The sequence below is a fragment of the Moschus berezovskii genome, chromosome 10, assembly GCF_049115385.1.
Source record: "Moschus berezovskii isolate FMDL1 chromosome 10, NW_MosBer_1.0, whole genome shotgun sequence".
Classification (NCBI taxonomy): Eukaryota; Metazoa; Chordata; class Mammalia; order Artiodactyla; family Moschidae; genus Moschus; species Moschus berezovskii.
Window position 1 is genome coordinate 66,916,066 of NC_142469.1, and position 12,036 is coordinate 66,928,101.

Sequence of the window (12,036 nt, forward strand, 5' to 3'; positions counted from 1 at the left end):
AAGTGGTCAAACAGGAGATGGCAAGAGTGAACGTCGACATTCTAGGAATCAGTGAACTAAAATGGACTGGAATGGGTGAATTTAACTCAGATGACCATTATATCTACTACTGTGGGCAGGAATCGCTTAGAAGAAATGGAGTAGCCATCATGGTCAACAAAAGAGTCCGAAATGCAGTACTTGGATGCAGTCTTAAAAACAACAGAATGATTTCTGTTCATTTCCAAGGCAAACCATTCAATATTACAGTAATCCAAGTCTATGCCCCAACCAGTAACGCTGAAGAAGCCGAAGTTGAACAGTTCTATGAAGACCTACAAGACATTTTAGAACTAACACCCAAAAAAGATGTCCTTTTCATTATAGGGGACTGGAATGCAAAAGTAGGAAGTCAAGAAACACCTGGAGTAACAGGCAAATTTGGCCTTGGAGCACGAAATGAAGCAGGGCAAAGGCTAATAGAGTTTTGCCAAGAGAACGCACTGGTCATAGCAAACACCCTCTTCCAACAACACGAGAAGACTCTACACATGGACATCACCAGATGGTCAACACCGAAATCAGATTGATTATATTCTTTGCAGTCAAAGATGGAGAAGCTCTATACAGTTAGCAAAAACAAGACCAGGAGCTGACTGTGGCTCAGATCATGAACTCCTTATTGCCAAATTCAGACTTCAATTGAAGAAAGTAGGGAAAACCACTAGACCATTCAGATATGACCTAAATCAAATCCCTTATGATTACACAGTAGAAGTAAGAAACAGATTTAAGGGTCTAGATCTGATAGATAGAGTGCCTGATGAACTCTGGACGGAGGTTCGTGACATTGTACAGGAGAGAGGGACCAAGACCATCCCCATGGAAAAGAAATGCAAAAAAGCGAAATGGCTGTCTGAGGAGGCCTTACAAATACCTGTGAAAAGAAGAGAAGCGAAAAGCAAAGGAGAAAAGGAAAGATATAAGCATCTGAATGCAGAGTTCCAAAGAATAGCAAGGAGAGATAAAAAAGTCTTCCTCAGTGATCAATGCAAAGAAATAGAGGAAAACAACAGAATAGGAAAAACAAGAGATCTTTTCAAGAAAATTATAGAGATATCAAGGGAACATTTCATGCAAATATGGGCTCGATAAAGGACAGAAATGGTATGGACCTAACAGAAGCAGAAGATATTAAGAAGAGGTGGCAAGAATACACAAAAGAACTGTACAAAAAAATCTTCACGACGAAGATAATCACGATGGCGTGATCACTCACCTGGAGCCGGACATCTTGGAATGTGAAGTCAAGTGGGCCTTAGAGAGCATCACGATGAACAAAGCTAGTGGAGGTGATGGAATTCCAATTGAGCTCTTTCAAATCCTGAAAGATGATGCTGTGAAAGTGCTGCACTCAATATGCCAGCAAATTTGGAAAACTCAGCAATGGCCACAGGACTGGAAAAAGTCAGTCTTCATTCCAATCCCAAAGAAAGGCAATGCCAAAGAACGCTCAAACTACCGCACAATTGCACTCATTTCACACGCTAGTAAAGTCATGCTCAAAATTCTCCAGGCTAGGCTTCAGCAATATGTGAACCGGGAACTTCCAGATGTTCAAGCAGGTTTTAGAAAAGGCAGAGGCACCAGAGATCAAATTGCCAACATCCGCTGGATCATGGAGAAAGCAAGAGAGTTCCAGAAAAACATCTATTTCTGCTTTATTGACTATGCCAAGGCCTTTGACTGTGTGGATCACAATAAACTGTGGAACATTCTGAAAGAGATGGGAATACCAGACCACCTGACCTGCCTCTTGAGAAACTTGTATGCAGGTCAGGAAGCAACAGTTAGAACTGGACATGGAACAACAGACTGGTTCCAAATAGAAAAAGGAGTACGGCAATGTTGTATATTGTCACCCTGCTTATTTAACTTATATGCAGAGTACATCATGAGGAACGCTGGGCTAGAAGAAGCACAAGCTAGAATCAAGATTGCCGGGAGAAATATCAATAACCTCAGATATGCAGATGACACCACCCTTATGGCAGAAAGTGAAGAGGAACTCAAAGGCCTCTTGATGAAAGTGAAAGAGGAGAGTGAAAAGGTTGGCTTGAAGCTCAACATTCAGAAAACGAAGATCATGGCATCTGGTCCCATCACTTCATGGGAAATAGATGGGGAAACAGTAGAAACCGTGTCAGACTTTATTTTTTTGGGCTCCAAAATCACTCTGGATGCTGATTGAGCCATGAAATTAAAAGATGCTTGCTCCTTGGAAGGAAAGTTATGACCAGCCTAGATAGCATATTAAAGAGCAGGGACATTACCTTGCCAACCAAGGTCCGTCTAGTCAAGGCTATGGTTTTTCCCATGGTCATGTATGGATGTGAGAGTTGGACTGTGAGGAAGGCTGATCGCCGAAGAATTGATGCTTTTGAACTGTGGTGCTGGAGAAGATTCTTGAGAGTCCCTTGTACTGCAAGGAGATCCAACCAGTCCATTCTAGAGGAGATCAATCCTGGGTGTTCATTGGAAGGACTTATGCTAAAGCTGAAGCTCCAATACTTTGGCCACCTCATGCAACGAGTTGACTCACTGGAAAAGACTCTGATGCTGGGAAAGGTTGGGGGCAGGAGGAGACGGGGAAGGCAGAGAATGAGGTGGCTGGATGGCATCACCGACTCGATGGACATGAGTTTGAGTGGACTTCGGGAGTTGGTGATGGACAGGGAGGCCTGGCGTGCTGTGGTTCATGGGGTCGCTAAGAGTCGGACACGACTGAGCGACTAAACTGAACTGAAGACTACCAAGGCCTCTGAGTTGGTGAACAGCCATGTTGATGGTGTTCCCGTGTGCCATACCAAAAAAATAGCATTTCCTGTGGGACTCGTGGTATAAAGAGTTGAAAGGCATTGGTATCAAGAATACCCTGATGCCTTCAACCTTCCGCTTTCTGTTTCACAGCTTGCCTTTGAGTCTTTGGCCGTGATTGGAAATGCTCTAACCCTTCTGGAAGTCGGTCAGATTGCGGTATGCAGGTAAGAGTGCCTTTTAATCCCTTTTGGAAAACCAACCTTTTTTGGCATGACAAAAAGTAACTCCCATTGTTTGGTTTTTCTCCTCCAAGTTTTGGAGAATCTGTAAAGCTATTACATCCATTCCACGAACAGTTCAGTGATTACTCAGGGACCCAGATTCTGCGGCTTTGCAAATTCCAGCAAAAGAAAACCAAGATTGCTCAGGTAAGTTGATGACATCACATGTCTTCTGAAGTTATTTTCTGGTATGAAAGTGGAAGTCGCTCAGTCGTGTCCAACTCTTTGCAACCCCATGGGCTTATACATACAGTCCATGGAATTCTCTAGGCCAGAATACTGGAGCTGGTAGCCTTTCCTTTCTCCAGGGGATCTTCCCAACCCAGGGATCGAACCTAGGTCTCCCGCACTGCTGGCAGTTTCTCTACCAGCTGAGCCACAAGGGAAGCCCCTTTTTTTCTGGTATAGGAAAAACATAATTTTTAGGACTCTCTCCTTCCTAAAATGGTAAAATTTACAATAGAGAATAGTCCTAAACTTCAGATTGTGTACCACTGGAATAGAATCTCCTTTAGCATCCATTATTAAATACAATGTGACCTCTTTTTCTGTTATTCAAAGATCATTTCACTTTGCATCATTGATTTTTTGGCTCCCTACCTTTTTTGAGCAGTTTGGAGCATTTTAGGAAAATGAACCACCTCCCAGTACGCTTATCAAGTGGTTCAAGGCCAATTTCTCTCCACCATTTAGCCTAGAGAAGTGATGTGAAATAAAGCTAGTGACTTGCTCAGGGTGGCATGAGTTTAGAACAGTATGGGATAGTAATTCTCTCCTGATTCCTGTCTTAACTTCTTCCTTATGGACGTGTTGTGAGGGTTTTATTGCCCTTTTTTGCTCAGTTATTTTCCTTTCATGAAAGACAGCTCTTTGGTTCATTTGGGGAGTTACTGACTTACTGTCCCCCAGAGTAAGTGTTTCCCCCCGTTTTGGGGTTTCTGTTAGTACACTAGTGGGGTATATGCCAGGATACAGGTCTAAGCCTGAAATGCCAGCACCCAAGGTAAATGCCAAGTGCAAGGCTTGTCAGTCCGTTGCGGTGACTGGAAGGGACAGTTTGGTTCCTATAGATTTGAGATGATCACTTAAGTGCCAGATGTAATTTCAGTCTCTGTGACAATGGAAAGAGTTAAATAGTTTTCTAATTGTCTATTTCTGGTTTTGGTTCAGTTTCTAGAGTCTGTAGCCAACATGTTTGCAGCCGCTCAGCAACTCTCACAAAATGTCAGTCCAGGTAAGCTGTGTTCTTTGGTCTTTGTTAACACTTTTCTATTCTGTATTATTTGCAAATTGTTTGTCTCACTTGAGTGTACCCATCACCGTATTTTCAAGTGTATGCTCTATAAAAAGACATGAACAGGGGATGATGGGAGGTATTAAACATTCATGGAATTTTTTATTTGGTAGATTTGAGTTCACTTGTGAAAGGAAGGAGCAGGGTGTGTGGAATTAACTGTAAAGAGTATTCTGTAATATTTTAGTAACAAAGGAAAGCAGAGGAGGATGTAATCAGAAACCAGGTAATCCATCCGTGATTGACTGGGGCTTTTGCAGCACACCAGTTCTAGCCCTTTCCTAAATCCTCCATTCTGATTGTACCTGTTGAAGCCTCTCATCACTTACTAATTTTCACTGAAAACATAATCTGCTAAAATTTTTTTTTAATTTTTATTCACTCTTCATTTTAGTGGTCTAGTCTATTTAAGATTTGTTTAAATGAGTCAATTTCAAGGAGGAAAAAAACATAGGATTTAGGTACAGGAAATTGACAGAAATCTCAGTTACAGTTCCATGTTTCTGATTTGGGTTTCTAATGGTCTGCTCAGGACTGCTCTTTTTATCCATAAACGTGTTTTCATTCTCACATGTTGTTCTACAACAAAGTTGATCTAAATATGACATATCCCAAAAGCACTATTGGGAAATTGTTTTATTGACAGAAGTGTTTGCACAGCTTTGTCTCTGCCTCACACATTCAAAGGAATAGATCTAATTGGAGACCCTCTTTGTGCCAGAATTCATCAGCTTCACAACTGTTTGGTTTTACTAGTCCAAAGAAAGCCTGCCTAATTTGCCTCACCATGGTAGTTCTCGATTTGTTTGAGTTTTCCCCTCCTGCTGTGTGTTCCTCTCCAGAAATCGCCCAGCTCCTCCTGGTGGTCTCTGATGGACGCGGCCTTTTCCTTGAGGGCAAAGACAGAGTACTAGCAGCAGTTCAAGCCGCCCGGAATGCTAACATCTTTGTTATTTTTGTTGTCTTGGACAATCCCAGTTCACGGGTGAGTGACTACTAAAAGCCACTTTTCTAAAGTGAGAATTCCCTCCAAGCTGTTCTATCTGAAAAATGGCCTGCGTCTCACCATCATACCGAAAACTCCTCTAACACTCATGGCATCCTGAAGGGCACTGTTCGAGGCATCTTATAGTTATGGTCTCATATAATTGCGCAATGACTCAGTGATGTAGGCATGGTTATTCCCACTTTACAGCAAAGGAAAAACACAGAGAGGTTGTAGGTAACGACTTGGAAGCCATACATACTAGAGACCATCCTCTGAACCACTCACTGTGATGACTGGTACTCTGGTGGGTCGTCCCCCTCTGCACAGCGTCCCCACAGGCATTGCAGCCTTTGTGACGGGCCTTGTCCACTGGAAACATAGCCAGCCCTCCTCAGAGGAGCAAGCATCGGTGGCTACATGAAAGGTATCCATAGGCAGTTCTGTTCCAGGGGAAGTCCCATCTCTCCAGGTCACATTAAGGCCTAAATAGCAAGTTGAAGACTTACTGTGAATTATTCCAAGTACAGAATAGGAAACACCATCATAGGGCAGTCAGGTTTGCTCATCTACCCCTTTCCCTCCCTTTTGGTGTCCATTCTCCTGGAAGGGATACTCAGAAAGAGATCTGCCTCTTCCTTAATAAGAGCTACTTTTATATGCAGGAACCTATTGTTTGCAAAAGAGATCATAAAAGAGCTGACTTAATTTTTCTCTTCAAAATGTCTTCTGTTGCCAGGATTCTATCTTGGACATTAAGGTACCAATATTTAAAGGGCCTGGAGAAATGCCTGAAATCCGATCATACATGGAAGAATTCCCATTCCCGTTTTACATAATTCTCCGTGACGTGAACGCACTTCCCGAGACACTCAGCGATGCTCTCAGGCAGTGGTTTGAGCTGGTGACAGCCTCTGACCACCCATAGAGCAGGAGGAACACAGTTCCAAGTGAGACTTTTAACTGCGCTCAGAATGTCACACTGCTTGCCAGGAGCTCCTTCTGGAGAACTGTTTCTGAAATCCTAGCTTGAAAATGGTATTTTATCTTAGACCTGATTTATAAACATTCACCCAATAGCTGCAAAAAATTATCGCAACGTAAGCTTCGATTTCAGGGCCTAAAGAAAACTCTTCGTGCTCCCTGCTGTGCCTGGGCTCCGGTTCTTATAACAAACTGGGGGCAGTGAAGGAACAGCAGCAGGTGTCTTATACCTGGGGCAGCCCTGACCCAAGAGGAGGCTGCACCCCACCCTTGGGCCCAGCTGCCTGCTTCCCCTCACAGGGACCCTGGACACCACCTTGAAGAGATGCTACCGGGAACATGGGACTGTGCCAGACCTCTGGACAAAGGACTAAATAAAGGGAGTATCCCTTTTGACCCTGCCCTATGGCTTAGCCTTGCTAAGTCTGCAATGTGTACCCAAAAGCCGTCAAATGGCTAAGACAGCTCCAGTTTATTTTTAGAGAGTCAGTGTATTTTCTTACCATGCTTCTTGTGAAAGGAACTACCTTCTCTCCAAGGGTAGGAACCTCATGCTGTGTGTGCTCTCATAAAGCAACCAGACATCATGGGAGCCCAGATCCTCAGAGAATGACCCTTGGGTCGTGTATGAAGGAAGGGGCTTTTCCCTGTGCTCCTTCACCTTTGCTGCTTCGGGAGACTATGCAATGATGGAAAGATGATTTTCCCTTTGTTTATTCCATTCTCTCAATGCCACAGTTCCTGTTCTAGTAATTTATTTCTTTAGTTCATTTTTTCTTAACAGTTAAGAGGAAGACTTATTCCTCACACTGCTTTCAAGCTGAACTGAGCCAGGCTCATCCTGGAAAAGAAGTGCTGTGTCAGAAGAACTGAGCAGCCAAACCTCTTTCCCAGTCAGAAATCCACCAGCGGTTTTTCGGCAGTTTTTTATTTACTTGGCCAAAAAGCAGTGCTTGAATACTTGAAACTGTGCTGTGTCCTGTTTAAGTTCTGCCTGTCCAGATGTCCTTTTGTAGACAACATGCCAGGATGTAACTGTCCATCTCCAAGTGTATTAGTTACACTGTGAAGTGTGCCACCCTTCTGAGGTGGTCCTCAGAGACACAGATTGCTTGTTGTTGTTTAACCAAGTGTCCTAAAGCATGTACCTGAGGTTATATCATTTTTTTATTCTAAAAAGCTATGCAGCTTGTATTCTGAAAAGTATTAAAAAGTATACCATGGTTGATGTCACTTAATGACCATTCTTAATGGAATATGACAAGAGTGTAAAAGGTGCGCGAGGGGTCTTGACTGCTGGATCAGGCAGCTGTCACTAGTTTATGCTGTGTATCATGACCCTGCAACTTCAGTGGCTTACCTCAAACGGCCCCAGGGTCTGTTTCTTGTGTTCATGTCTATGGTGGGTGAGCCTCAGCGTGGTGACCTCAGGGCAGAAGAAAGGCAGGATGGTGGACGCACACAATGGCTTGTAAGGGTACTACTCCAAGATGAGTTCTGAGGGGAAGAGATGTATCAGTAACCAAAGGCCTCTGTGGGGCAGGAAGTTTAATCTTCCTGCAGGGAGGTAAGAACCAACATTATGACTGACGCAGTCTATCATATCTATCTTTAATTGACAGGACCAGCTAAGCTGGAGCATCCCAGTTGGTATACCAACATGAGTGATCCCCTTGGCCCTAGGATAGCTAACAAGGTGGCACAGAAGAATTTGAGTAAGCAGGTCACCAAGCAGTGCCATTCTCAGTGTGTGCTGTGATGGGAAAAGGTTAGGAAGCGCAGCAGCAGACACGGAAACCGAGGGGGTTGATTAGGAAGTGTGCCATGCCTGAGTCAGAGAAGCAGCTACTGTGGATGCTTGCTCTCTCACGTGGAACTCAGCCTTTCCATCTGCCTCAGCTTCCTCTCCCATCTGCATCCAAACCCCCATCTTGTCAGGTCTCACTTCTAGACATTTATCTTATTCTGCCCCTTCCCTTTTGCTTCCCTCTGTACTGTACTGTAGCTGGATCTCTTTTAAAATGTAGCTCAAACTACTAATCACTGTGCCAGCTTCACTCCATCATACAGCATCCTTGGGGATCTTTCTCAATTCCTGTGAAGAAGGTACTATTTGTGGTTTCTTGGCCTAGCTCCCTGTCTCTTCTCTCCCAGCGTCCCCACCACACTATTTGATCTGCTCACAGCAAACCACAGGGGCCCTAGAATCTGCCAGCGTTCCATGTGTTCTTTGCCTGGAATTCCCTTACCCACTTTGCCTTTCTGATGAACACTTAGCTCACGTAAGCCCTGGAAGAATAAGAATGTGCTCCCATGGTAGGAGCCTTGACAGCATCTATAATACTACCTTAGACTTATGTCTTCCTACCCTAAGACTGATTCTGAGAAGCGAAGGCATATATGACTCACGACAGCATTACCAGTGTCTGGCATAAGGGGATGTTTCTGGATGAAAAGAAGAAATAGTATTAAAATGTCTGTTCTCATGTTACTTTATAGATTAAGATTCTAAGATGATTTAGAGGAAAATGACAAAACATTTGTAAAGGTCATACAGAAAGTTAATAGACACTTCCAAGATACTACAGGATAGTATTACTGCTTAATGAAAACACAACTACGAAAACCTGGATGAAATAGCTGTAAGGGTCATTTAGATGCTAAAAGAATTTACCAAGACCATCACAAAGCCCAGGAAGATGAATGAATGGTTAATAAATGGTGCTGAAACTATAGTTTACAACTGGAAAAGAACTTATATCCCCAATATGCTATAAAACAAAATTCTAGGTGGAGTAAATATTTTAAACATGAACAATGAATATTTTTTAAGAATTAAAGGGAGAAGATGAAAAGAATCAAAGTAATAGAAAATACAGTGTATAGAAAGTTATATTTAAAAAAAGGATCAAAATTTTTAAAATATGGCAAACTGCATATAAAATTAGAATAAAAGTCTGTGTCATCATAAAGGGACCAAAGTCGTAACAATTCACAAAATAAGTGTAACTGAAAGTGACAAGGGATATTTCACTAATAGTTAAAAGGGAAAAAAATGAATTGCTAATTAGTAGACAAGTTTTCAGGCTTTGCCTGCATGCAGGAGACTCGGGTTTGATCCCTGGGTCAAGAAGATCCCATGGAGCAAATGGCAACCCACCCCAGTATTCTTGCCAGGGAAATGACATGGACGGAGGAGCCTGGTGGCCTACAGCCCATGGGATTGAAAAAGGGTGGGTTATGGCATTAACATTATTCACACAATGCCTGGTAATAGCCATTAGGGTGCTTACATGTGCTAGGTTCTGTTCTCAGTGCACAACATACAATACTACAGTAACAACTCTGGCAGATGCTATCATTTCACTTTAGAGATGAGAAAACAGGCGGGTACACACACACGCTGAAGTACACAACTAGGGAAAGGATACACACACACGCTGAAGTACACAACTAGGGAAAGGATACACACACTCTGAAGTACACAACTAGGGAAAGGATATACACACACATTGAAGTACACAACTAGGGAAAGGGTACACACACACACGCTGAAGTACACAACTAGGGAAAGGATACACACACGCTGAAGTACACAACTAGGGAAAGGATACACACACACTGAAGTACACAACTAGGGAAAGGATACACACACACACACTGAAGTACACAACTAGGGAAAGGATACACACACACACACACACTGAAGTACACAACTAGGGAAAGGATACACACACACACATTGAAGTACACAACTAGGGTTAGGATTCCAAGCAAGCATATCAAGTAGAGATGCTCAGGAAACAAACCAGTAACTACTGAACATTTAAGGCTGTATTTTAATTCAGAAGCAGGAGGGATTCACTAACCTCTTACAATCAATACACGCCAAGAGCTTTCCACTGTTTCCCCATCTATTTCCCATGAAGTGATGGGACCAGATGCCATGACCTTTGTTTTCTGAATGTTGAGCTTCAAGCCAGCCTTTTCACTCTCCTCTCTCACTTTCATCAGGAGGCTTTTGAGTTCCTCTTCCCTTTCTGCCATAAGGGTGGTGTCATCTGCATATCTGAGGTTATTGATATTTCTCCCAGCAATCTTGATTCCAGCTTGTGCTTCTTCCAGCCCAGCGTTCCTCATGATGTACTCTGCATATAAGTTAAATAAGCAGGGTGACAATATACAACATTGCCGTACTCCTTTTTCTATTTGGAACCAGTCTGTTGTTCCATGTCCAGTTCTAACTGTTGCTTCCTGACCTGCATACAAGTTTCTCAAGAGGCAGGTCAGGTGGTCTGGTATTCCCATCTCTTTCAGAATGTTCCACAGTTTATTGTGATCCACACAGTCAAAGGCTTTGGCATAGTCAAGGAAGCAGAAATAGATGTTTTTCTGGAACTCTCTTGCTTTCTCCATGAGCCAGCGGATGTTGGCGATTTGATCTCTGGTGCCTCTGCCTTTTCTAAAACCTGCTTGAACATCTGGGAGTTCACGGTTCACATATTGCTGAAGGCATCTGGTCCCATCACTTCATGGGAAATAGATGGGGAAACAGTGGAAACAGTGTCAGACTTTATTTTGGGGGGCTCCAAAATCACTGTGGATGCTGATTGCAGCCATGAAATTAAAAGACGCTTACTCCTTGGAAGGAAAGTTATGACCAACCTAGATAGTATATTTAAAAGCAGAGACATTACTTTGCCAACCAAGGTCCGTCTAGTCAAGGCTATGGTTTTTCCCGTGGTCATGTATGGATGTGAGAGTTGGACTGTGAAGAAAGCTGATCGCGGAAGAACTGATGCTTTTGAACTGTGGTGTTGGAGAAGACTCTTGAGAGTCCCTTGGACTGAAAGGAGATCCAACCAGTCCACTCTAAAGGAGATCAATCCTGGGTGTTCATTGGAAGGACTGATGCTAAAGCTGAAATTCCAATACTTTGGCCACCTCATGCGACGAGTTGACTCACTGGAAAAGACTCTGATTGGGAAGGATTGGGGGCGGGAGGAGAAGGGGACGACAGAGAATGAGATGGCTGGATGGCATCACCGACTCGATGGACATGGGTTTGAGTGAACTCCGGGAGCTGGTGATGGACAGGGAGGCCTGGCGTGCTGTGATTCATGGGGTCGCGGAGAGTCGGACTTGAATGAGCGACTGAACTGAACTGAAGCGTCTACAGACTCTACTGAGGGGAGAATAAAAACAAGTATAGGGAAATAAAAGCTTAAGGTGTAGGGATATTCGTTTCCTCATTAGTAGAGGTAAAAAGTTCTCAAAACTGCAACGGGACAACCACCTAAAACCTTGTAACTAATGACGATCATGAAGACTACAGCGCCAGGGAAAATGCAACAGAAAAGAGCAGGACAAAAACGAGAAGAGCAGAACACAAACTTTGAGAAATTAACATTTGCAATTTTAGCTATATACACTAAATCTCAAAAGGAATACACAGTTTTCTCCCTTCACCATCGAAACCCTTAACTTTTACTTAATAAAACAAACACGTGTCGAGAACTGTGCTAAATGCCTCACCACTATTTCATTCTGACAACAATCTAGAACTCAGAAACGGTTATCCCATTTCTCAGGTAAGAAAATAGGCTAAGACAAAGCGAAACCGCCTCGGGCTTCAGTTCCGACCAATAGACTGCCAGGTTCTTCAGGGGGGCGCACACGCTGCAGGCCGTCTC

The 12,036-nt window shown here is 43.3% G+C and overlaps 1 protein-coding gene across 2 annotated transcripts in view; it reads left to right on the forward strand.

Moving 5' to 3' along the window:
* Positions 1-7,566, forward strand: part of MDN1 (midasin AAA ATPase 1) — a 146,328-nt gene extending 138,762 nt beyond the window's left edge. For both annotated transcript variants that reach the window (XM_055432822.2, XM_055432823.2), the window contains exons 98-102: positions 2,950-3,023; positions 3,113-3,227; positions 4,251-4,314; positions 5,217-5,359; positions 6,099-7,566. In XM_055432822.2, the coding sequence (XP_055288797.2) occupies positions 2,950-3,023; positions 3,113-3,227; positions 4,251-4,314; positions 5,217-5,359; positions 6,099-6,287 (585 nt within the window). In that variant the 3' untranslated portion in view covers positions 6,288-7,566. The remainder of the gene's footprint in view (positions 1-2,949; positions 3,024-3,112; positions 3,228-4,250; positions 4,315-5,216; positions 5,360-6,098) is intronic.
* The last annotated feature ends 4,470 nt before the right edge of the window (positions 7,567-12,036 follow it).